We start from the raw sequence: 26,636 nt of genomic DNA, 5'->3' as shown, positions 1-26,636 counted from the left end.
CTTTGCAGCTCACAGAAAAGGGGTTCGTAGATGAAGAGAGATAAATCAGCTACCGCTGAGCCCAACGTGAGGAAGAAACCGCCTTTCGTCTGACCCTTCACTCAACAGCCCCAAAGAGGCAGCGCAGAAATGTCTCTGCCTCCTCCATCGATGCGCACACGCCGACGGTGCATCCCCGCGGAACGAAGTGGCAGATCCCCTTGTTTCTGACGTGGATCAGTAGGCAGACGGTATCATACACCGCCATTTCTGAGGCGACAACAAAGGCAAGAGAGCTAGGATCCACCTCCTGCGGACTGCTGAAAAGGTCTATAGCCAAGATTCCTGTGTCACCGGTACACATGCCGCTCCACGTTCCTCGGTGCCAAGGCTTGGGTGGACGCGGCAATCTCAGAGGTGCGACACATCTAAGAAGAGGGTTCCATTTGGGCGGACTGGACGATTCCGTGTTTATACCGATAGATGGTGTTGTTGGGGTTACTGGTTTTCGGTAGGGCTCGTGGGAGCCAGATGAAGGTGCTCCGACGATCGGGGACCCGCTTCCAGGAAGGCTGCTCTCTGAGAATTGACGCGATGTGGCGTCGATGAACTCTCTGTATAAAGAAGGCCCGCCTTCGCTTATACTATCGAAGACTCTGAGAAGCGCGTGCATACTATGCATCGGCAGCGTTTTTCTCATTCAGAGGAGCTACCACGCAATCGTCTTGTAAGAGGTATACACCGCAGTTTTGAGCCTGCACAGGTGTAACTAGACGTTTCTCTGGAGAAGTCTGCTGATCTTGTTGTGATGAAGCAACTAGTTCCTCCAGGAGAGAATGTGCCAGGGTTGATGCTTGAACAGGGGATTGGCGCAACTGATGGACTGAGGATGTAAGTAGTCGCGCATCTGGAAGGGTAGTGAATGTTAGCATACATCGAATTATTCTATCAGAGTAAGTGGCAAAGTCGTCTCGAGAAGAGTAGGCATCGGAGGTTGTTCCACCAACAGAATCACTAATCAGAGCATCGTTAGAGCTTAATATTGCCATATCCAGAATCGGGGCAGAAAGGCTTTGCCCAGTACACGTCACTGATTGCTCCATTTCAGAAGCAGAAACAAAACCATCTTCATCACTATTCGGGCTTAACTGCAACAGTAGCAAGGTCATGAAAGTAAAGAGAGAGGCAAGGGGTTGCCTATAAGCATCATCATGTAGCCCTAGGGTCAGCTTGTCAAAAGCATAGACGAAAGAATGCAGGCTTGCCTTTTCTATAATTGATGAGAACCCATGCGCAAACCTCACAATGCATTCTAGTGTGTTTGTTTCATTAATACAGAGTTTTTGTATTTGCTTCATGTTTGTAACCACGTGATTGCAGCGTGCTCGAACTAATTGAAAATACCACTGGTTTGAAGAGAGAATAGCTTCAGAACGGTTGAAGAAAAACGACAGCTTATTAAATAGAAGGGGGTAGCGCATGCATATTGCTATAGAAGCAACTATAAGCCTCTCCATCAAGCGATCTTGGTCGGTATGAACCGTACACACTACCTGTGTCAATGGAGACAAGAGCCATGAACTCCTCTTGCGCATTCTCAGAGGCACGGTGATGGCGGCCACCAGCGCACGAAGCCCCAACGGACGATCAGACCATACTAATAGGTTATCTGCTTGATGCGCTGTGCTTAACGCGGACAATTGCGATAGCAGACAACATATGTCCGAGATTGTCGTTATTCCCAAACTAATATCAGCTACTCCAACAGATCCCTTTGTAAGCCGTGATAAAGCATGTATCGGGACACATGGGTACAGAATCAATCCTGCCCCCTGGGGGGTACTTGCATCTAGCACAGAAGCTGACATAGTAAACAAGCCTGTTGCCCATAGCGCATATGCAGTCTGTACGGTGTTGGCAGTGAGCAGAAGCACGACCCTGGACGGTGAGGCAGATTGAGCAACTCTCGTTATTAGTCCAATAGATGGCCCAGGAAGCTTAATCTTGAATGCACAAGCTAGTCTAGAACTGGTGGTAGTCTGCACTCCGGCGGTTCCATAACATACTAGACCCATGATTTTGCAATAGAAGGACTCTCCCAGTGTCCTAAGAAAATTGTGTATGTGTTTGGGGCTCTTTTCGGAGTATTGTCGTAAGATGTATAGCATGAGATTGTTCCTTGTAGTGTGTGCACTACTCAATGGCTCCTCTCCTGATCCCACCAGTGGTGTGGTGAATATGGAAAAATCTACTTTTGGATGAGCTTTTCGGAGCATAGCCAGGCAGTAGGCCTCCTTTGATGTAAGCACAATCTTTCCAGAAGAATCAAACTGAACGGCATAGTAGGGACCGAATGGAGAGGCGACATCAATATTTTCCCTGTTGATAGTGGGTATCTTGCCTACAGATAGCATAACAGCGCTAAAGAGCTGATAGTCATCCAGAGTTAATGTTCCCCGAGTAATTTCAGAAACTATTATAACCATTATGAGGGCAGGGAGAAAGATTGATAGTGGAAGTGCTCTATACAAGTTATCAGCAATCTCGAGTAAAAATAAAAGGGAGCAATCTACATAATCTGTGTCATGTGCGAACGGTTTGGATTGTATACATATCAGAGGATAAAGTACAGCAGGGTAGCTCAGGGCCAAGCGGAGCAGATAGTTGCTCATGGCCATAATAATTCTGGTGGCAACATTGAGATTGCTCTGTTCGTCGTTCTCCATCTTTGCCCGCTCTGTGAGAATAGCCTTGTTTTTATCGGACAGTGCAGATAGTGTGTCCACCTGGTCAAGGTATGTCCTGTAGCACGTATAGACTACTGATGCCTTTGCTGTATAGCTGGTACTCTCCACTTCATGCAACTGCTCAATGCACACCTGTAGCTGTCTCTCCACTACACTTTCAAGCTCCACAATAGCAGTTCTATACTCCAAAACTCGGTCGTGGTATCCATTAATGTAGTGACAAATAATCTGCTGAAGTATTGTATCCTTATGCAGAAGAATAGAGGCCTCAGCGTCCTTGGAGCTAAAAGGTCGGTGCATAGAAAGGGTGCCAGCAGAGATACTAGCATTCTGTAACAAGGCATACCATGGAAATTCTAACACATCCATTTGCAAAATAGATGGATTGACAATTACAGGCTCAATGCAATACACCAAAGGATTGGCACCGTCAATATCGAATGTCACTATGAAGCGATACTGAGATAAGGGCCGTGGAGTCTTTACGGAGAAAGTTTGTATGCTATAAGTTGTGTCCTCATTCACAGTCTCAACCTTAGAGGGATAAACTACCGTGAAGGCGACAAGAATATCCAGGATTGCAGGGCATGTGTCTGCTATCTCAAAGACTATAACTCTTGTATGCACGTCTAGGAGAGCCTTTCGGAATGCAGAGCAAAACGCAGAAAGATTCTGGGCCACCCTGACTGTATGGACGGAAAGAAACGGATCTAAGGCACCCATGCAATCTGCAAGAAGCGGTAGATCACGGATTGCATACTTACTAGCAAAGATCGGGCGCTTGAAGACCTTGTGGAGAATAAGGAGACTCGCAAATTCCAGAACGCGAAATTGGTCTGTCTGCAGCTTGTACTTCAAAAGACGCTGGCGAGAGAACTCGCTACGCAGCAGAAGGAACATCTGAGATACAACTTGGTCTTTCCGTTTCATGTGGCGACAGATGGAACGCTCACTAAAAACATCTGCTTTGACCAGAAATGTAGCACCCGTGTCTGACATCACATACTTGCAATCGCAAAAACATAGACAGCAATTGCAGCACGAACAGAGGGGTAGATCGAGAATGCTACAAAATGCACAGCACTCTTCTGAAGAGCAAGTTCCACTCGCTTTAGATAAAATATCAATGCAGATGCTGGTTAAGCCAATTCCGAAATACACGGTTGCAGCGACAATGACACCGTGAACATAACTGAGATTGTGCATCTGTCGCATCCGCCGCTCCTCAGTGACCATAGATGGAATGTGCTTAACAACCATACCTATGGTATCCTTCTCTATTTGGAACAACTCCTTAAGGTCGCACAGCTGAGCTTCTAGAAGATCCAACTGAGAACTGCTGATGTTGCGTGCTTTATCTGTATTTTGGCAGGTCTGTTGAAGCAATCTATTTTCTGCTGCAAGGGTTGAGACGATGTGTTGCTGGTTAACGTGGTTATTCCGTAGCTCTTCCAGCTTGAACTGAGCAACACATTCGTCCTTAAAGCGTCTGTATTCTATGGTTTCCATATACCAAGTGAAGACGATCGTCTCAATGCCGTTAAATGCAGAGCTATCTATCGTGGTTATGGGGTCCAGCACATCCCTTTCTTGGTCGAAGCCAACCAAGAGGGAATAGAGGCGCTCACATGAGCTGAAAACCTCAGCTGCAACAATGTTCCAAAAGTCAGCAATGGGTAAGGCAGCACATGGAGTAATACTGACAGTCTCCACTGCAGAAGAAATGACCGGGATTCTATGTAGCAATTCAGCAAAGTTGCGGTATTTGGCCGGGTCTGCCAGCAACGCCTTCACATAGCTGGCAAGCTTAGAGTCTCCAAAGTACATGACAGCAGCGCAACTTCCCTCTATGCTATTCTTCAGCTTCTCTTTTTGAGTCTTCACCTTCGCTTCAGCATCAGTAAGTTCTTGCGTAATTGTTGCAAGCCTTTTCTCTGCTTCGTGGAGTGCCTTTGTTGACTCCTTGTATTTCTCCTCATCTAAGTCTTCTTCTGGGACAATAGTTGCTGCAAATTGCGCGATATTTTCCGCAGTTCTTGTTAATGTCTCCTGTGTTTGTATGCTTCCATGCTTTGCTAGCTTTGTTAAATTGACAGATTGCTGCTGAAAGAGAGATATGTCATGCAACTTAGAAGCATAGTAGCTTCTCAAGTTTCGGTATACATGGCGTACTATCAGGATAAAATCGTTAATGTTTGAATATGGGATAAACTTAGAAATAGATTTGATCGATCTAGCGTGGATTCCAGACACAGTAGCAGCGTGCTTATACTTATCTTGAAAATCATTGTGTACAGAGCGCTTGGACCTCGCAGAGGATGGACAGGACAAGAGTGAAGGTAAACGCAGGCTTCTGATCTCCGAGTCCACGTAATTTGAAGACTCGTCCGAGTGCAATGTTGAGTCTTTGGTGCTACGCTGAGCAGAGTAGGCTGTCAGAGTCCTTTGATTGACATCCATGTTGGCGTGTTCGGTGTCCAGTTCACCCGAAGATTCGACGCTATTGCTGAATGGAATGGAGAAACTTGAAAACTGTGTCACCAGCGTGTCATATAGATAATATGCTACAATGTATACACGCATTTCAGCCAACTGTTCCGATATCTCCACCGTTTTCTGCTGGGTTGTTATAGTGGCTGTTGGTGGCAAAGCCAGGATGGGAATTGACAGCCTGTGCTGCATCAACGGACTTTGTGTTATGGAAGCAATATCTTTGTGCATGCTTAAGCCTGCATGAAAGTGCACTACGTCCAAATGAGGTGGGAGTATGGCAAGAATGTCCTTGCGCACAGCAGCTTGCAAACAGTAGTTGTCGAATATAATCACTTGCATGGTACAGCTCACAAAACATAAATATGTTCTTGTGGTGACCAATCCGAGTTTAGAAATGGAGCTGAAGTCGGATAGAAAATCACTTTGATCTTCCCTGTTTATCCAGCTGTTTTCTCCCGACCCCGGATAAAGGAAGTTAGCAACCATAGTGAGGAGATTGCAACTCACTGCAAGGCTGAGAGGGATTGCCAAAATAACGGTATTAAATTGATGGGGATATTTGTTATATGGGACGTATTCGGGGTGAAATTCGGTCCTTGTTCGCATGGATGTTTTATACTGAATAAGGGTTTGTGTCTGGATGTTTATGTGAAAGTGCCATCGCGGTATAGCCAGGAGAGGGTGTGTAGACAGAATGTGCTGCGGCATGATAGTCGTATCTGATAAGCGTCCACTAGGTAGGTAAAGCGGAGATTCCAAACTGGATCCTATGCCCGAAAATGCTTGCTTCTTGAAGCGTTCAAAGATTCGAGGATATGCCGCAGATGGAGGCATACCCATCGCCGCACACGTAGCTGCCCTTAGGGCCGTGAGAAATCTATCGGTAACGCTCATTGTTTGGAGTACTGGTGGAAGTGCCCTATCTGTTAATCCGCAAGCAGCAGCTATATCGACCAATAAAATGGAGTCTTTGTCTACTGGGTGAACACGACTGTCTATCGGGAGAGCATCAAGAACACCAGGTAAAGACTTAGCTAGAAGGATAAAATCAGCGTAGCTAAGAAGCCCTGAAGGGACAAACAGGGTGGTCGGTATGTGCATGGGAGAAAGGTGAGCCTCTGCCAAAATGTTCCTTAGCTCCATTGTGTGGACTCCGAAATAGTCTTGCCCTGTGAGGCTACTCAGTTTGGCTAAGTATTTGGTACCAACGTCCTTATTAAGAAGGGACGATACAACAGCAGGCAGCTTTACTGCGCTCTCTGTGTGCTCATCTACCTCAGGGTTCTGCTGCACCATAGGTGGCTTGAGCCACTTAACACTAAGAGATGGAACCTGAGATGATTTGATGTCAGAGGCCCTCTGATCTCTAGGTGAAATTGCAGCTGCCGATGTGGAGGTGGTATCAAACGAGTCACTGTTTTTACTGCTTGGTCCATCAGACTTATCCTCTAACCGCTTAGATTTCACAGATTGATAGTAACTTAGATCGATTGTTGGTGTGAAGAAAGTTCCTTCTTCAATAGTTTCTTCCAGAACAGTCAACGATGACGCCCGAGAGCCACAGCAACTACGGGATGCACCCGATTTTCTAGAGATTGCAGAAGCTTGTCTGGCGGTCGTGTGTTGCCGACTTTTTCGGTTCTTTCGACCGCCAACTCGCTCAGCGTACTCGTTCATGAAATGGGAATAAAGACTTCGATTAATCAGGATCTTCAAGAGGTTTATGTTGAAGGCATCAATCAATTGCTTGAGGAGCACGCCCTGACCAGGTGTGTGCGTGAGAAGCTGTCTGCAAGTAAGCGCTTCTAGCGTACTGGAAGCAGCTGGCGCATCAGCTAATTTTAACATCAACCTCTGTTTAGTCGTGGCACCATAGAGTGCACTATAAATTTCTGGATATTGTTCATGATATTGAGTGGCGGCTTGTTCTATTGAATTGTAGATTATGGCAGAAATAGTATCGTTAAGTGTGTGGTCGTTGCTTCGTGACACACCATAATATTGTTCCATAAGCCAAATTGTGCTTATCGAAGCAGAAATACGCTCTGTGTACATAAAGTTTCGGTCAAGGAGAAAGTTCTCCAGCTGCCGACTGACAGCACGGAACCCAAAGATCTTTGCCAGGAGATAGTGCCCATAATGCTTTCCTTGTGTGCAGAGTCTATCACGCCGCGTTCTGGGAAGTGACACATCTGTGCGAACTGTGTATAGGTGTGAGACCTGGTAAATCCTTAACATATCCTTTGGAGGCCCGTGAGCAACATCAACCAAGAAGAGGATATTGCGCAGAGTAACTAGTTGCATGACTCCAGTGTTATCGATCATTTGAACTTTCTGACCAAGTAGTGTGAGGAGGGTTGGGTAATATAGAAAAGAAGCATGTGCTCTGATGAGGACTATGAGTCTACATGGCGAAACCAGATAGGTCTGGGAGTTACATGAAACAAACTGGCACATGGACCGTAGGCGAGCGAGAAGCTGGATCAGGTCAGCATCAGTGCAAACACTATGAATTAGATACGTGTTATATGAAAAGGTGCCAAATTTTATATGCTCGTCTGCTGATGTTTGGAGTTGCATATTTTCTCTATACTTATCATCCTGTATGAGAACAGACGTGTCCTCTTCAAATAGCGCAGTGGCGGCACGCAACGCGGATTGGTTAAATATTGGTGAGAAGACACTGAAAAGAACAACAGGTATCTTGCAAAACATAGCTGCAACGATGGATAAGGCTAGCATCCTTAACTCAGCATCATAGCTACTTATAGGATATGCAGTCAGATATCCCACATCCACAATTTCATTGAACGGACCAGGACGATCTTCTTGCACTCCAACAGGACTGTATAGTGTTGAAGATGGACGCTTAGTTGTGCCTTGGTGCAGGATATACCGTTTGGGGTAGAGCGCTGGGGTGAAGTGTAGATACACTGTGCTAAAATTGAGCAGTGTGAGAAGAGTGTCGAAATCTCCGTCCGAAAACCGAGAAATAGTCTCCTCAACCAATCGAAGCCCCTCATAGGTCATGGGTTCCATTGAAAACGAAGGAAGAAGCAAGCTGTAAAGGAACGCATCACCTTTTGCAGCGATGGTCTGTGCCGTTGGAAGCATGCTGTTAAGAATACGGACATAGACATACCTGTCTACTGAAATGGCTCCGTGAGTTTCATTATAAGCCGTGCTATATGCCTCGTTTGTGTCGGTGAGTGATTCCTCGTCATTTGTGCTAAGGAAGTAGCGCGAGAGGAAGACGGAATATGCAGTTTGAGGCCCATCCATAAGCAATGCTTCTCTGCACTGTTTATAGGCCTGCTCGTGAAAGTCGAACAAAACATCTTGTGAGTCGCTATACAGGTCATCAATGTTCAGGGACGAGGCTAAGAACGCAGACATCCGTCTGAATACCTCTGAATTAGATCCCGCTGGAACTATAGTCTTAAGCTTGCAAGCGGAGAATGCAAGTCCAAAGATGATAAGCGCCAGCTTTGCCACTAACTCAGAGTAGTTCTGATTGCAGTAAGTGAAGCATGTAAAGAAGGCAGGGTTGCATCTTATTTCTAGCTGAGAAAATATAAGACACTGCCTAACTGAATCATGTGGGATGGGCATTGTACATAGGAGCTTGTTCTGAGAAATGTTGAAGAGCTCGAAGACGTTGTTCTCTTTGGGCCTTTTGATGTCGGCGTGTCCCTGCTCAGTGACAGAGCCCTGCGCAGTGTGGTGCATGAACGATGTTGCCATACATTTGTCTATGGCACTGTCACATGTAGACATCGCTCCAGGGAAGGTTGTGACGGCACTTCCGACTATCGAAGAAGCAAGCTGCTCAAAGTCTTTAGTGGATGTCTGGGCTTCATATACGGTAGCCTGCGGTGTAGCCTGCTCCTTTCCCTTCATTCTAGAGCCAAGAAGCCGTTCAAGATCTGATATCGAATTTGAGCAAGGATCGGATGTCTCCCAGCGACCATAAAGGCTTGCTGTTTCAAACCCATTTTGAATCACTGGTACAACGGTAATAATACAATACTTAGAGCAGAGATAGACAAAATTACAGTATGCAGCGTAGTAATCTCGAGGCTCGGTTAGAAGACAGGCGTCAGCACAGAACGCAAGCACGAGCGGGGAGAGCTGAATAAAGAAGCGCATCGCCTTCATCTGCATTAACCGCTGCAACTGTGTTATGGAAAAGCTCGTGATCAGATCCTCGAATTGCGAATAGGAGACGTCTGTGCTCTCCGAAGTACTGATTGAAGACAGCTTGAATGTATGATAGTATCTTATTTCGCGGGTCTGATATTGGAGGAGAAGTTTGGGATTGAGCAGAGAATGCTGAGAGTGAAGGTGATACCCTGTGAAGGACTGCAATAGCCGTAGACATGGTGACATGATGACAATGGCAGTCGTTGAGGGTCGTGGAGCTGACAGCAAAATTTCATACAGCATTGTTGTATCTTGAGTGGGATTAATCACTTTTAAGGCCATAAAGTATATTGTGTAAGGCCTATATGTTACCCTTCCTGTCGCTACATCTGTAATTTGAGACACATCGGTTACCTCCACGAATGATGGATGGGAGATGCTAGACTCCTCGCCCTCAACCGGATCGGCAATGTTGAGGCGCTTGCTAGCAAACCTACACTGGTTCTGAAACCTTAATTCCATGATTATTATATCCGAGACGAGGTATCTAATCGCAGCAGTAACCATTCCATAAAGAGTGTTGCAAAGAGGTAAGTCTATAACATGAAGACCAATTGGTCCAATAGAAACAGATTGGGTTAGTATTAATAGAATAATGTAAACTAAATTGAAAAGAAAATAAAAGCCTGTAGTCGAAAAGGGGAAAGTTGCTAGAATATCTCTGCCAAAGAACTGTAGATAGAACTCGGAAAGAAGTCCGCAGAGTCTCATATTAGAAGTGCTCAGATGAAACTCCTGATTAAGCCGCTTCTCTGATTCTGTTAGACATGCCGGTTCCGAGAAGAATCGGAGCTCAGTGTGCGAGGCTCTAATATATTGCAAGCTTGAAAATGCATAGGAAAACATTAGAGCAAACGGTACAGTATAGGTCATGGGTGGATTTGCAGAAGCAGGTACTTCTTTCATGTCAGAGTCCAAAAAGTAATAACTCGAAGCTGCATATCGCTCTGTCAACTCAGTGAGGAAGGCCATCGCATCTTGCCCTGACTCATCTTTGTCAAGCAGAGAAGTGCCAAAGGTGGATACAAACACGGCTGTCAAAACCATACGAGCCTCAGAATCGTCTAAAGTGCCAGCAATAAGCAACAAGTAATTACGCAGTAAGTAAGGTAGAGGGGCTGCAGACAACACGTTAGGTGTGTTAGAGAAAACTGATCTGAGCATGGCGTTTGACAAGCTCTGACTCCCAACAGACAGCTGAGAGAACTTTGCAGCCAGCCGTTCTATTTTGATAGAGAGATCTGTGTCATGCACATATTGCTGAACTTTGTCTGTGCCGACAAAACCGTCTCGATACCGAATTAAGTGGTTGGACTCCTGACCCAACCCGTAAAGGGCTAAAATGCTAAGCGCCTTCTCGGCGAGCACGTACATAGGTTCCTCTATATTGTGTTCATGATATGTTTTTACCAGGCCAGGAAGAATGAAGACTAGGCTGCCTGGAAGGTCCTGCCGAACCCTTTCTTCGTGCAGGCGCATATAGGTAGCCCAGTTATGTCTCGTAGCAACCTCACTTGTGATTACTATGATAGCACCGAGCACCAACATGCATAGGAGCGACCTAAAGTACGTAGCCTCTTTATCTGTCATTGATTCGATGGAGAACTCATCTACCAAGCATGGCTGGTCGAATACCACAGGATGCCCAGTAATAAGTGGTACATAAGCGCTGAAAAAGGACTTGAGAGGTGAGTTACACGCTGGGCCATCATTGATAGGAGAAACAATAAACAATAACTTGTAAAATAAAAGCTTGTCCAATATTTCGGAGTAGATTGGTAGTGTTGAAAACTCAGCAAACATGCCGTCTGGAAAGGAAGCATCCAGAAAAACGTGGCCTTTATAGGCACAGACAGGCGTTACCCCAGAGTATACACGCATGGGTGTGAACGCCTGTTGAGTTCCCAAAAATGAAGCACGGGTTTGGAAGAAGCGCATACTAGTGATAAAGTCACGGTTGTACGTGTGTAAGTAGTCTCCAAGCAATTGAAAAGCAAAAATATTAAAATCATCAAGAAGCCGAAAAAGAGACTCATCACCACCAGACACAAAGATGCTCGTGACAAAGCCGTGTGATACATAAGGATTAACTGTTGGAGACGCAGTGTCAGGTGGTTGGATCTGTTTCTCGCTAGGTGGCAGAGTTAGCACTGGCGGAGTCTCTACACAGTCCTCAATTATATCAGATAAGGTATTGGAAAGCGAAATAAGGATGTCTCTAAAGAGCCTATATCGAACGCTAGTGAAAGTTTCCTGCAAAATAGAAGATATCTGCACTTCGAGGGGAGAAGTATCTTTAATGTATAGGTAGCTGAATGGAAGCACTGTGCATGGTCCCAGAATAGTTGCGTGCTTTATGTGGTGCTTATTGTAGTGCAAAAGCGCAGCCATATAATCTTTCTGGGCCTCTCGTTTGAAGTCTTTGGACAGGGAGCCGTGGAGCATATCGAAACACGGTATCGTGTACGAGTCCTCAGTGGGTGCATGCTGCTCAAAGGTAACCGCCTTGGTTATCGGCATGTCATGGCGCTGGTGGTTATATGGAAACTGCTCCTCAAGTGCCTCAAAGTCTATAGTGAAATGGGTGTGACAGCAAACGCTAGTGGATGGATCAAGGTACTTATCAATGCTAATGCAAACAGAGCGATGCACAAGGCTCATGTATGTAGAGGGAACAGTGATAATCTGATACCGAAGAAGGATGCTTAAGACATACGTAAGAGTTGCGAGAGCGGACCTCAAAGTTTTCAGCTTCTCCAAACTATTGACACCCGGCTTAGTTGAATCGGAGACCAGGACGTGGAAAAGCCTGAGAATGGCCAGAACTCCAGTGGCCAAAGGTATGCTCCGAAGAATGCACAATGCTATGTCGCAATTGAGTGCGTCATTGGCAAGTATGTCCGAGTAGTATTGCACATACCAGGAGAGAGACGCAGAAATGGTCGTTTGCAGCATAGAGTATGTCAATATGGTGAAACAATGTGGAAGCCTATCCAGTAAGATTGGCATGCAAAAGCGAAGATATTCCTGCTGGCGCCCAGAGGCCTCATGCAAATCCATACCGAAAAGAACGCCAGCGAAAATGTAGAATGAACGACTATTCGTCAGGGAAACAATCTTGTAAATCACAAACTGCATCCTGTGAAATCCGAAGTTGGATAGAACAGTGCTGCATGCAGTTATGACTCTTGCGGGGAGCGAACAAACAACGGCTCCCTTGCATTCTGTGAGCTTATCTGCAGAGCATATGACAGGAGAGTAAAAGTTATCATATATGATTGATTCAATAAAGGAGCTGACAAGAAATTGACGCGATAGCATGTAGCTATCTGGAAAATTAGCACTGTCTCGGAGGGTCCCCGAATGCTGTAGAAATGGCATGTTTGCGGCGACTATTTCGCCCTCAAACTCAATAAGGTCCTTTATCTGCGCAAAGATGGTGTCTCTGAGTACCTTTCGAGAGGCGATATTGCTCATCGTCGCTCCATTGGATTGGGCTGTACTGAGCAGGGTTTGTGTCTTGTATAGTAACGTTAAGAATTTGTGGGTCACTGCTCTAGTGTGCACAGCTGGCACTAGAACGGGCAAGCCTCTAGCTTGCAGACAAATGGTCTGCATATCGACATAGTAAAAAAGCTTATTTGCGTGGGCCCTGACATATGAGATAATAAAAATGCATCTGCTCATCAGAAGATACACCCGCCACTGCAGTGACACAAGCTGATGAATTGCGTCCAGATCGAACAGATGGGATGCGAGAGAGTCAAACGTCACATAATTCTGAAGGACAGCACAGAGAATTGTGAAGATGTGCAGATTGATATCAGGAATAATTGTGAGCCTTTTTAAAGCCATGCAAGTCGGGGCAGCAGGCCGCTGCTCAGTCGTGTGACTAAGCGGTCCCTGGAGGCCTAAAAGGTCATACTGCAGCTGTGAGTCCAGCTCAAAGAGCTTACGCGGCACCTTAATGGTAAGCTTCTTTTCAAGAAAGAGAAGCTTCCCGCGTTTGTCGCCCACAAGAGTGAAATCGGCATGGTAGCACAAGGATAGAAAGTGTGACTTATCCAGAAAGCTCGGATAGTTTTGCTTCAAGTACACAGAATTAAGAGGCGAATAATCAGCACTGACGCGTGAATAAATAACTGGCTCGTCAGACCCTAGAAGCTTAATCCGGTCCAGCGACGAATTGTAGCGGCGAGTTTCTGCAGCTATGTTATTACCACACTTTCTAGATGACTTACCGAGATCCACATTTGGCTGCTTGTTGTCTTTTTCATCCTGATCAAGGACAAAAAGGCCAAAGTATTGATAAGCTAGATATCCAAAAGTACAAGCTTCATAAAATATTCCTGTAGAGAAGCATTGAGAAGCGTTGATGGCTGCGTTGCGTATCGGGCCCCGTATCACAATGCCCTCCTTCTGGGCCAGGGCTGCCGTCATAGTGAGCTTTTCATCGGGCTCCACTGTCTTGGCAGAGTCAGTATCTCTGCCCTCTTCATACATCTCTAGACTAGCGTCGAGCGTGTCTGACATACTGACTTTTGTTAAGTCCTGAAGTTTCCCACTCAGCTCTTCAGAGTGAAAGGAATAGAGGGCCTTGCGACTCGCTGCTGGTAGCTTCTCGGCCGTCTGCGTTGTGCCTTGATCACTGGTGGATGCATACTTACTGACAACCTCTAGGACTTGTGGTTGCAGAACGGTCGTCTCCAAAACGAACCCTCCCGTTCTGGAGACGAGAAAGTGGCAAGGAAACTCGAGCCTTTCATCTGGATTGACTCTATTTTCCTTGTTTGCTAATGCTCGCTGAATCAAAGAGGACTGGATGTATTGAAATCGCTCCGCACGAATTCGGTGCAGGCCTATCCGGTAGGACCTCATAATGGAACATTCGTGATTGCTCACTATCTCCAAAAATATTTTCACCTTTGTTTCATCAGAATATTTAGACCGATTATATTTCAACAGATCTCGGACGTAAAAATCCACTACATGTAGATCTCGCGGGTCAATGCAAAGGAACTCATCTATGTTTGCTTGAATAATACCGAGGAGCTGACCCAATTCGTTTGTCCGCAGGGGCTCCAGGTCGCTGAGCAGTAGCAGCCTGTTGGTGACAACCTCCATGGCCTCAAAGGAGCTAAGGCAAACGTTCCTAGCTGCGTTAGGTGACTGAATAAAGTTGATCTTGTAAAGGCTCGACTTCAGTATGAAAAATAATTGGAGCTGAGACCGCTTTTTAGTGATGAATTGAAGGAGAGTCCTGGCCAGTTCAGAGATGGGCACGCTATCCCTAAGAGTTTCAAGAATAATCGTGGCGGTTATTACTACCTGCACCACAAAGTTTTTGACGTCGGACAGGCTAAGGCGGCCTATCGTGCAATTCATCCATTGCTCAAAGTTACTCAGAAAGTCGAAGTAGAGAGCCACAAGCTTGTTGATAAGAAAGAGAAGAGGCAAGAGATTTCTTAAGCGAGTAAGTACTGGCCCCTGCTGAGTGCTGGGGTGGAGTATTGCATCCACCGTGCTCGAAGAAAGTTTAAGAGACTCCCCGGGGTCCAGCAACTGCTTGAGAAAGTAGTCCCGTCGTGCTGTACGTGTTTTTGCTGTGTCAACGTCTTTGTCGTAGAATATGACTGCATCTATAGCCGACAGATTTCTATCCTCCGTTATTGCGTCCAGTATTGCCTTATCAGTCGGAAACAGAGTCTTATCGTTGTACGGATACATGTTAAGAGCAAGGGCGTCTTTCCTCGTCCTAATTAGGGCTTCGCACAGGAGAATTAAATGATGCGCTATGTCCTCGCACTCGGTAAACGCCGCCGGAAAGTCAACAGAGCGAAAAATAGGGATACCAGAGGCGTCGGTATCCCTGTGGAAGAGCTGCAGAATTGAGGGCTCGCGTCTTCTTAAACAGTCCGAGAGGCTGGATAAAAATGGTAAGCACGTGGCGGAATCAATTGACTTAAGGACAGCTGTTATATCCAGAAGGTCGCCCTTGTCGTGAAGATTGCGGACAGCGCGTGGAAAGACAAAGTTTCTGGTGAATGTCTCGTACTGCTGCGCAAACTTGGCGGGTGCCTCATCACACAGGGCGATAGCCTGAGTATTGAGGCGTATGTACTCCCGTATTCTCTGAAAGAGGGCGTCCTGAGTACTGAGAACCCAGTTATCTATGAGCGTCAGTTGGCTTATAAGTTTCTGATAGCACTGTGAAATCGATTGTGACCGATTTTCCATGGATTTAAATGTCTTCATGAGCATAAGTGACCCTTGCGTGCGATAGTATAAGAGCTTCTCATTCAGAAGAGCAGCTCTCCTGCCATCAATTATCATATTTCCCAGGCAGACAGAGACATCGTTAAACCATGCATAGTAATCGCGCCATTTAGGATAGAATGTGGCAAAGTTCTTGAAAATAAAGTAGACCGCGCCAAGAGAAGCTGCCGAATCGAAATGCGTGTTCATTAAGTTCTTTGTAATATATTCTATACATGTTACACCACATTCGTGTATTAGTCTGCAATAGTCGTCAAGTCGATTTAGATAGAGTACATAGAGCTCATGAGCCTGTCGGGCGACCGTTGCCAAATAATTGCTGTAATCAATCTTAATGGTACCGTAGAAACAAACCGGAGGCAAAGCAGTCACGGCATAATAGCTTTCAGACAAGCCGTAGATGTTGCTTAGAATACGTGTGATGATAGAGGATGTATTGGTAATATCGATAATATGTTTAGACAGAAGCTCTGGCGGCTTGTCGCCTGGGATATAGAATTGGCAAAGAGCAGTCACAACTGCAGGCTGCCGCAGGTATCCAGTGAAGAGTAGAAGTTCGTCAAAGATAAGATTTCGTGCATGGCAGGCCCCAGTACGGTTCGCTGCGACAGATTTACGAAGCTCTTCCTCGTATTTCCGTGATGAGTGCTCGGCAGGCTCTGTTGTAAATAGGAACTTATCCATCATGTCACCCTGTAGGTAGGAAGCAATGGGGTGGTGTATAGGTAGAAAGTAATCTCTACAAGAGGTTTCGTCGAGGTAAAAGTGTGAGGAATCAATGGAGGGATGAGAGACAGCACCCGTTTCCGAAACGACGACCTCAGCAGAAGCAACCATATCTTCTATTGGTATTTTTCTACTCTCGACGTCGTCCTTGACATCTGTGGACAGCCCTAGTTCTTTGGCCAGCCTACCATTGATCTGTTTGGTATGATTCTTCCTTAGAGCCTTGAGCTTAGATCTGAATAGTGAATAGAGAGACAGCATGGTTTTAGAACCTGTGTAGACTTCGCGCGGAAAGAGATAGGCTTCATTAAATAGATCCCGTAGTGCCAAAAGATTGGCGTGATAGAATGTCGAGAAGTCGTTCTGTAGTGATTTTAAGTAGATAGACATGTTTGTGAGGGCTAGCTTTGCTACGCTCATCAGCTTGAGGCCACTAGCTGGCGGATCGTTGCGCAATCGACTGGTTACACGAGATAGCTGCCGCTTTCGTTTTGTAATTGCATGAGGGATTTTTAGATCAGCAGTTTCAAAAGGATCTATAGCAGAAGCATTTTGTGCATGGACAGGAGCCTTTTTGGGGTTCTTTGAAGCGCATGGGGGCTGAGAGGAATGCAGCTGATAGCTCTGTGTGCAAGAAGTTATGTCCAAATCAAAAAACATTTTGATGTATTCAGAATAGACTGATTCTCGCTTGAAGATATTCCAGTTTTCGATTACAAAGGAGTCTACCACATCTTTTGCCACATCGAGATAGGAGTTTGCAGACATATCTTTCGTGTCGGGACTCACCAGCGGTCTCAGCAGTGTCGTGTTCATGCCAATAACACTTCGTGAGACAAGCTGATCGTTATCAAGTGCAGGCTCGTTATCATATAGGTACGTTGGTCCCTGGATTGCTTCTGACACTGCATGTTCCCTGCCACCCCTTACATGAGGCCGCTTGACACCCATTCCAGCTGAGTCTGCTATGAGGTCAACAATGTCTACCTGCGCATTGACCCGGCGATTGAGGAGGACGTTCACGAGGGTCGGTGTGGCCGAGTAAAAGTCCACCAAATCAAAGATAAAGCAGAGTAAACCGGAATAAATAGAGTCCGAAGATGGATCGAAAGCGATATTACTGATGAGCCCATAGCTGTTCGTTTCAAAGATAACATGTATTACCAGCGTTGAAAGCACGTTAAGAATATGCTCTATTGACTCCTTGGCCGTGTCCAAAGAGTTTTGCGCCATATCTGCTTGAAAGTAGTTTAGATCCAAATCTAAGCTTTCGAAGATTGGCCGGGTGTAAGGAGTGGTGAATAGTATGCTAGACACCTGCTGGTATTTCTGCTTTATATTAGCAAACTTCTCCTGCAGTTGTAGAAAAAAGTTGGCGATCTCTGGGGTAAATAACTTAGTAAGCACCAATGGCCCACTTTGAAGTGAGGAAGATAAATTGCATCCACGCATTGCGGAAACGTGTGAGAGTAGGAGGTTGTCTGCGTCCACATTCATCCCACTTACCAGTACTGAAGAAGGCGCCGAGTCTGAATCCAGTTCTACTGATTCAGGCATCTGCAAAAATGATGCCGTGCGCTCAGTGCAAAGATCTGTGGCACGGAGAGTGCTTTCGTCGATTCCTGACCCTGTGGAGCCCTTCATGTTCTTTGTAAGAGCATCAAGGGTGGTCGCGTCTGCACTACAATGTTCGTGGTGCTGTTGTATTGATGCCACCTCTTCTGACATTGCACTTGTACCGCTATGAAGAGCATATCTATCACATTTCTCTGGTACATCAATACTGTGCAACAAGCTATGAATTAGCCCTAACCACAGTGGAAAAACTGTATCCTCGAAAACCTTGTTGAAAAGTCTATATATGTATACCTCTATTTGCTTTTCCAGTTCTACATATCCGTGTTTCAGGGAACTCTGCGCCTGGATAGCCAATTTCTCAATGGTCTCATCGGGCAGCTTTTGCCGCTTGCTGTTAATCTTTTCCATCTTAATCATCTTCTCAAGACTTCTTTGCATTTTCTGGTCATAATTACTTAGCAGCGTCTCTTGAATGTATGGAATTAGGATCTCAAAGAGGAGAATGAAGGAGTTTGTTAGATAAAAGTCTAGTTTCTGCATGAAATTGATGCCCTTTTCAATTCTGATGAAGAGCGAGCGCGCCGGTGTATCGTTGATGATGTTAGTTAGTGGAACCGAATGTCCGTGGGCCGTGTTGTTTGCTGCCATCTGCACCTCGGGAAAAAACCGGTAGCCAAGTCTTTTCTTGAGAGAGTATCCGTCGAACATCACTACCTTTTGATCAGGATCAAGGGAGACGCCATTTTCCGTTACTAGTCGCTTTTCCCTTTGTTCAGAGTCTTCTGTGAAAACAATGGACCCTAAAATATCCGGCGAGACCTTTGGGTAAAACGGAATCCCAGTCACCAAAAGGAGATCCGGCGTAAGCGTCAGATATCCGATATAGTCTTCGATGGTAGCTGTAAGTTGTCGGAAAAGTAGAAACATCGCTCGATCTGCACTCAGGTACGAGATATTAGATAGTGCAGCTATTCCCCGCTCCATCATCAAGCGACGATCAGCAGCCGTTTGTGCCATGTAGTTGACTATAGAAGTGTTTTGAGCAGTGAGGTAATATTTGGATGTGTTCCATAAAAAGCTAGCAAGATATGTGTGACACCAGTGAATAGGGGAAGAGGTATTGATAGAGGCCTCTTGAATAAGCTGGATTTGAAGATCAGTCGTCTGTGCATTGGCCAGGTAGTCCATGACTGCATCTGCCATTGTCTGCTGGAAGTTGAAAGCAGGGGGATCTAGTGACTCCAGATGAAGGGTTAGCTTGCTCGTTCTGATGTGGTTTAAGATAGGTTGAGCAGATTTGATTCCGATGGAGCACAACTCGACAGCAGAGCTGGTAGTCAGATTCTTAGTTTGAAAGGTGAGGCAGAGCTTTTTGTAAAGCAGCTCTTTTTCGTGTGCAAGATTCTGAAGTGCCTGGAGGCGATCGGCGTTGCATTTGAAGCGCACCTTATCCAATCTTATTTGTGCCTCGCGGTAATCCGTAACGCAGTCTATCGTATATGATGCACGGCTTGTGTGGGGCAATCGTAGCTCCAGTAGTGCTGCTATGATGGAAGTGGTAAATATACTTAAATACTGGTGGTTTTGGACCTTGCGGTGAAGAATTTCCGAAGACAGATAGCGAACAGCCATTGCAAAGCGGTCTTTGAGAGTGAAGTGATCTATACACTCCAGGAACACATTGATAAGCTCTGTGTGCGTTGTTATCCCCAGAAGAGACACTAAGTCAATGGTTCTGGTAGGCTTGTTCCTTGAGGGTGTCAGCGGGAGCTGCTGTATGGGGGTATATGTACAGAGTGTGTCTTGCTCCTTTGGTGCAGCCAATGGCTTAAGTGTGATTTCAAACTGATCGGTCTTGCTAGTCGTTGTGTCGTTGGAAAGGAATATATCTGGTGGGCCTTTAGCATCGGTGAGAACAATGTTCGCCGTAAGAGATGACTCCTTGGGGTCATTGTTTACCTCTGGACTAGCGCTATTCAGCACCTGCTCAAGGAAATCTGTACACTCAAAAGTAGTGTTAGCGTTGTTTGGCTGCTCAGTGGCCTCATACAACTCTACGCAATCAAATGGAGCACCAGTATGATTTGCATGTCCCCTGTACATATTTGAAGGGACTGCATCGGGATCAGATTGAGCGTCCGTGATATTCAGTCGACAGGAGGAGGGGCGCTTCCCAAATAGTGACGTGTTATACGCTGGTGTGATTTCATTAATAAGATCACTGAGCATATCTGCCATGACGGAAAGGTTAGCACAGCCGGGCTCCTCAAGCTCTGGTGCGGGTTGAATATCACTTCTTACTGTGCATTCCGATGCGCTCATACTGCTAGGTGGCTCCAGAGAGATGCAGGGCATACAGGGAGATACCGTTACATGAACATAGGGTTGTGTGATTACGTGGGTAAAAGATGAGTTATCAAAAGATTCATCAAACAGATTGATCTGCTGAGAGTCTGTTGCTTCTGCTATATCATCTAAGGTAATGGGCACTGACTGGTAATGTGAGTCAGAACTAGCGGTGTGAGGAGCTGGTCTGGATTTTTTTCTTGGAGGAAGAACAACCGCTGGCTTATCAGCAAGTGTACTGAATGAGGCCATGTGTGCGGAGTCTGCAACTGTGCCCTTGTCTCTCTGTTCAGAGGGAGGTGAGAAAGGAGCGTGTGCTAAACTCTGTGCCTCAGGAACTGTGGGTATTGCATTAGTGATTGCAGCCATTGAGTTGGTGTTCTGCGAACTGTAGTTTGGCAACATAGGAAGAGTAACATCAGAGGCCTGTGTGATCGTAATTTGCTTTAATATTAGGTTCTTCAATGTTACTATCTTCTTATGGTTGATAGCAGGAAAGTACACTTCAAACTTATCACCCATTTTTGCAATTACCTCACATTCATACCAATTTTGGGTCTGGTTTGCTTCATAAATCCTACTGAGTCCGAGCCCGTGCAGGATCTGAACCGAGTTCTCTATGAGTTGTTCTAAAAGGAAGTCTGCTGCTTGCGCCTTTTCTAGTCGGGGAGCCGCATCTGTTGGCCGCAACACAGACATGACGCTGCCCACACGTCGGATTCCGTCCTCGGTTGTCGGAGGATGAACCGCCTTGCTGTATGCTGTATCTGGGAGGCTGCTTGTGATGGGTGGTGGCTGATTGCTGTAGAACTCTGCATTTTGACTGGGAAACTCGGCTGCTTTATAGTAAATATTGTCTGAGGGCGCTAGAGAGCGGGGATCTATGCCAAGTGCCTTACTTCTGGCAAACTTTGGGCTCATGGTAAACATCCTTGGCGAGCCTATGACCGCCTCTGATGGCGGGGAGATGGGTTCTTTCTTTTCTTCGTTCGGACGAAGAAAAGCATCAATACTGGAAAGGACTTTCGGTGGATTTTGCGCCTTAAATATACTTTTGTATCCACTGAGACGGGCTTCCGATGCAAGGTATGACGGTTGAGGGGAGTGGCTGCGAAACTGAGAGATGCTTGACTTCGCACGCTTCTCATCACATGAGATGCGGTGCCCTGTTTGTCGAGAGATAGCGCGCAGGGCTGCAGGAATGGTAAGGTCTCTACGGGCCAGAGGAGGCATGGTAGAGTAGAAATACTCAGAGAAAAATAAAAAGCAAACCCATCCTCATCTCTACAAACAGTTTTGCCCATAATGGGGCCGGGAACACTGCAACTCGCTCTTCTTTCCATGATACTAGCGTCCCATAGCACTGAAGGAGTCTATAATATAAAGGACATGGAACCAATCTCTCTAGACATAGACTCCACAGCCACTATAAGGTATACATATACGCCAGTTCATAATAGTTCGCCTCTCCTATGCGTCAACCTTACTTCCTATGCAAAGACGTCGACTGTGAGCGTATCTGTAGGGAGGATACCGCTTTTGTTAACGACGGGAAGCAACATGACTGCCATTCCGTTGGAAACAGTAGCCTCCTTGATTCAGCTATCTGAAAGCTCTACACCATCTGTCATCGATTTCACAGTCCAGGCTACCATGCCTACGACCATAAACTTCACAGCCGGGCTCTTTAGGCAGTTGATATATGGAAAAAGTATAACTATTGCTGGCAATGCACGTGCAAGCGAGCGTGTTCTCGCCTTAGCAAACGATGGACTCCATGACATCCTCCTCACATTCTCTGATGGCGATAAAACACCTGCGAACGCTCCTCCTACTTGCTTCATCGATCTTCATTCTCAACCGTTCGCTACAAAAAGAGAGTCGCTGGCCAACCCTACCACCCTACTCATTCGCTCTGTTGGTAACACGTATCAGTACGTTGCTGCTACCAACGACCAAGAGGACCACTTAACGCTCCCAAAGCGCCTCTTTATGGAGTCAAGCTTCTACTACCTTACTGTCAATCTCCACGACGAACTCTCCTCTTTGACAATATCGTATGTTGAGCGCTACCAGCGCTTTACTCCTGACTTGCAGATAGACTATTATAATGTACCCATACACTATACCGTTGACATATCTGACTATCGAGCAGGAACACAAATACTAATAGGCTCGACCTGTCTCGACGCCGAGCGCATTCCTTATTCCTCCATCAGGATCTGTCTTAGATATAATATCCTTAGTGTAGCCTGCTCCCTAATACTGCAGAACACTCTTCGGTACGCGTGGATGACCGTACAGGAGGTAACTCCGCCAGGATACCTTTCCTCTATCTATGTCTCCGACTTATCCTCGTTTGCCGGGTACCAGGCCTCAACGTCAGCAGAGATATATAATTTAAAGAGTGCCGGGAGCTGCAAGATATTCCTTACTAACGTTAACTTCATAACCGGCGCCACAGAGACACTATCCTTCGTGAATAAAAATAATCGCAACAAGGCAACCCTTCTCATCATAGAGAATCCTGGCTGGATAGATGATGAGCTCGTTGTTGTTATCACGCTCCGCCCGTTCTACGAAGTCTCTATTCCCAACTTTCACCCGTATGTGCAGTTCTTCTTAAGTACTACGCTTGTCTATCCGAACGAAACTCATAACTCTCTTGCTTACGTTATGAACTTCCCCCACCTTAGTGGAGTTAACTATGCAGGGAGCTCTGTCATACCAACCTATCTCGAGGCAATAACAAATAAATCTGCTGTCCTCCGGATTCGCCCAGAAGACTTCTCAGTACAGCCAGATACCGGCTCAATCTATATAAAGCTTGAACATTCTGTTGATTTGGATCTCCTGATTCTAAACGCGGCCAAGCCAGCTCCGTTGAGACCAGGATTGCTCTATGGAACAGAGAGCAATCCACTATCGGCCTTGAACCTATATTACATAGACTCTGGCCACACTACGGGAGTCAGCACTCTCAGTGGGTACATCTATTTTGATGTTTGTAATACGTCTCTGTTCCTTTCAAATCAAAGCAACAAAAAACCAATTAAGCTCCGCCTGACCGACAACATGGATCATTCGGGAATCAATTTCCTGGACATGCTTGTTCCTATCACAGAGGCAATGGTGTATGCCCCTGTGTACTCGTCATACGCTACATTTGTTAGGATCCTTGATACAGAATATGTCTCTCCCTCAGCAATCTCTTATAAAATTGGGTATTTAACAAGGTTTGCGGGGATCATCATTGGCGATTCGCGAGTTAGAATCCATACGGGACTTATGTCTGACATAATTGAGGTGGATAGCGCCAAGGCACCGGCACAAAGGTACACCGCTTACACCGGAGAGGCCGGCATTCATATTGCATACGCCGTTTACTTGGTCCCGTGTGCATCCGTGGCTGAGGTTAGACAGGCCTATCCGATGGTCCCTATTTCCAGATGTGGGCTAGAGGGGGCACTAGAGCATACACCTAGTGTACAAGATATGGATACATCTAATGTTGTTTATAGAGTAAGCGAGTGGGTCGTTGCACCCGCTGCAGACAATACTGAAATATATACTCCTGAGTTTATCGAGCAAGCAAATAACACCTGGTCCATGCTTCGCATTCCCGTTGACCTTCCTTCGTACAAGCACGAGCCTTACTACTTAGTGGTTGTGGCAGCTGTCGATACCGCTGCAAGCAATCTTACCAACCAGCCGATAGTAGACCCTATCTGGGGGCACACCATCGATAGGACTACCATTCAGTTTTACGAGACTCGGTATCTTTCCTCTTCTTTCAGTGGAGAGGAGTTCATAAGCTTTGTTGGTTATCATTCTAAGATGTCTATAGCCCTTATTGTCGTGTTCTGGTCCGTTGCGACACTCATCCTGCTCCTCTTCATCACGGTCCTCTCTCTGTTCTTGAAATATAGATATAAATATACACTGGCAAGCAAGCGAGCAAAGGCTGTTCAGTTGGTTAATAGAGAACTAAGCATAGAGTACGGCCCCTCTCGGTTAGGCAGCTCAGATCTGAAACAAAAAACCCGCAGAGGACAAGCAGGAAATGGGCAGATTGATCAGGCATACAGCTCTATGGACAACATGAGCTCCCACTCCTTGCCGCTACTCCAGTCCTACTCACCCTCACAGTCAGGTGGACGGCATGTAGCAATCCCAGACTTCTCGCATCCGTTCTCGAAAGACCTCTCATCGCAGGATAGCATCTTGGACCGCCAGGACAGGGCAAAAAGAAACAGAAGGCAGTAAACACCCGCTAGGCAATTCACTAGCGAAAGGAAACCCCGCAGTAAAGGCGCTCACTCCCTTAGGCGCCAGAGGGTACAGAGGATCGGAGCCATGCGCTTATCAAAGCACCTTTCGACGTCGGCTTTCATACTCCCGTAGGTCTTGTAGGCATACTTTGCAGCCAAGCACTTGTCGACCATCATGCCCGTGATCCTCCTCATGCGCTTCTCGTCGCCCTTATCGTTGCAGGCGCAGTTGACCAGGTAGGCGGCAAGCTTGTGCATGCCAAGAAGAGCAAAGTGGGCGCAGTACAGGGAGTAGTAGTCAGTCCCCGTATAGATGGTGGCGAAGGCCTGGTCGATGCCCTTTCCTGTAAGGCTCTTGAAGCTGGTGTTGATGGACTTGTATTCTTCGGGAGGCACCCCAGCCATGAAGCTGGAAATGTAGTCGTGGTCGCTCTCACTGAACGCCTTGTTCAGTTTCTCTGCTTCCTCGTCAGGGCTGCCTTCACGGCTAGTGCGCTCGTGAGCCATCCACTTCTCCATGAAAAGACACCAATTCTCCTTGCGGCCGACATCCTTCATGAAGTCCTCGACGAGGGGCTTCTTGAACATCCTCGTGTAGGCGGCGACGGTCTCGTGCCAGTCTTCGGGGGTGCACAGAATGACTGTGTCGAAGAAGGCCATGTGGTCGTTCTTGCCGGAAAGCGCGTCGCGGATGTGCTGGGCGCGGACCTCGTGACGATCGCTGAAGAGATCCATCAGGAGGCTCTCCTCGGAGCCGCCCTTGAGCGCCTTCTTGATGTCGTCGGGGAGCTCCTTGCCGTATTGGTCCCTGTACCCCTGCGCAATCCTCTGACGCGCATCTGCAGAGTATTCCGACGCTATGAACGCGATCTGGGCCTCGTCCTTGGCATCGATGGCCTGCTTCATGTCAGCGACGATCTGGGATAGCTTCGGCATTTTCTAAATGTAAGCGCTCAGAAAATATATTTTAAGGTAATTTGAATTTCCATCATGAGTTCGCTTATCCTATGCATCTGTGACGCGCCATAGCGTGCGCAAAATAGGGGCCATTCGCTCGTCAAAGCAGCGAGACAGGTCTGCCCCCATGTCTCCATAGAGTTTATACGCATACTTTGCCGCCAAGCACTGATCAACCATGAGGGTTGTTATTCTGCAGATACTTCGCTCGTTTCCGTTCTTGGGTCTGCATGCTTTGTTGATGAGTTGGGCCGCCAAGACGGGAAGCCCGTGGAGCGCAAAGTGGGCAGCAGCATATGCCTCCAGATCGTCTTCGTTCTCCTTTAGCGGCCTCACAAGAGCCTGATCAATGCTTAAATTATATTCTTCGCAAAACTTGTCTGCTATCTGAGTGTACTCATCAGGGGTTGTGCTGGCAAAGAATTGCGCTAACGCATTTCCGTCCGTCACGGGTGCGTCTATGAGCTCCTTCAAATACTTGACATCGTTTTCAACCGACCCCCTATCTTCACGTTTGTGTTCCATCCAACCTGCCACAAGCTTTGCCCAATGACTTTTGCTTCCAATCGCCTTTGTGACGGCGTCCTGCATGATCTTCTGATACTTTTGGTTATAAACAGACGCGGTCTCGTGCCAATCTTCAGGATTGCAGAGAAACACCAGTTCGCGAATCGCCTCTTCGTCGCTGGAACCGCCTAGGGCTTTATTTATCAGCTCTGCGCGATGCTCATGTCTACTGACCCACATATTCACCAGTAAATCCTCGGCAGTTCCTCCTTTCAGGGACTTTTTGATGGCTTCAGTGATCGGGGTTTTGTAGGTTGCTTCATAGCTCTGCGCGATTTTAAGACGACTCGGCGACGAATATTCAGAGGCAATGAAGGCAATTCGAAGCTCGTCTTTTTTGTCGATAGCCCCCTTGAGATCCGAGCATATCTGAGCAACAGTGGACGTCATTATTTTTTCCTGCCCCTGAGACCTCTACCAACTGATGCGAAGGGTTCGAAGGTTTACAGGGCTTCATACGAGCCCAGGTAAACCGTAGATGGGCTCCTAGAGA

General features: G+C 46.5%; 5 protein-coding genes across 5 annotated transcripts; 1 reads left to right on the top strand and 4 right to left on the bottom strand.

The window, feature by feature from the left end:
- Positions 1-97: 97 nt before the first annotated feature.
- On the bottom strand, positions 98-661 carry GL50803_004936 (uncharacterized protein; the record flags this gene model as incomplete). The annotated part of the gene is made up of 1 exon (XM_038046124.1): positions 98-661. One exon carries the CDS (start codon positions 659-661, stop codon positions 98-100), a length of 564 nt encoding a protein of 187 aa, XP_037901776.1.
- On the bottom strand, positions 654-21,581 carry GL50803_0016544 (uncharacterized protein; the record flags this gene model as incomplete). The annotated part of the gene is made up of 1 exon (XM_001706900.1): positions 654-21,581. The coding sequence occupies one exon, from the start codon at positions 21,579-21,581 to the stop codon at positions 654-656; it is 20,928 nt and encodes a 6,975-aa protein (XP_001706952.1).
- A 72-nt stretch (positions 21,582-21,653) lies between these two features.
- GL50803_00137755 (uncharacterized protein) lies at positions 21,654-24,614 on the top strand (the record flags this gene model as incomplete). The annotated part of the gene is made up of 1 exon (XM_001706905.1): positions 21,654-24,614. The coding sequence occupies one exon, from the start codon at positions 21,654-21,656 to the stop codon at positions 24,612-24,614; it is 2,961 nt and encodes a 986-aa protein (XP_001706957.1).
- Positions 24,615-24,664: 50 nt separating this feature from the next.
- On the bottom strand, positions 24,665-25,555 carry GL50803_007796 (Alpha-2 giardin; the record flags this gene model as incomplete). The annotated part of the gene is made up of 1 exon (XM_001706906.1): positions 24,665-25,555. One exon carries the CDS (start codon positions 25,553-25,555, stop codon positions 24,665-24,667), a length of 891 nt encoding a protein of 296 aa, XP_001706958.1.
- Positions 25,556-25,624: 69 nt separating this feature from the next.
- GL50803_007797 (Alpha-5 giardin) lies at positions 25,625-26,533 on the bottom strand (the record flags this gene model as incomplete). Its single annotated transcript, XM_001706907.1, has 1 exon — positions 25,625-26,533. The coding sequence occupies one exon, from the start codon at positions 26,531-26,533 to the stop codon at positions 25,625-25,627; it is 909 nt and encodes a 302-aa protein (XP_001706959.1).
- Positions 26,534-26,636: the final 103 nt, after the last annotated feature.

This window comes from Giardia intestinalis, chromosome 3, assembly GCF_000002435.2.
Source record: "Giardia intestinalis strain WB C6 chromosome 3, whole genome shotgun sequence".
NCBI classification, from domain to species: Eukaryota; Fornicata; order Diplomonadida; family Hexamitidae; genus Giardia; species Giardia duodenalis.
Note: the sequence above shows the minus strand (reverse complement) of the source record. Positions and strands in the feature narration are given on the sequence as shown.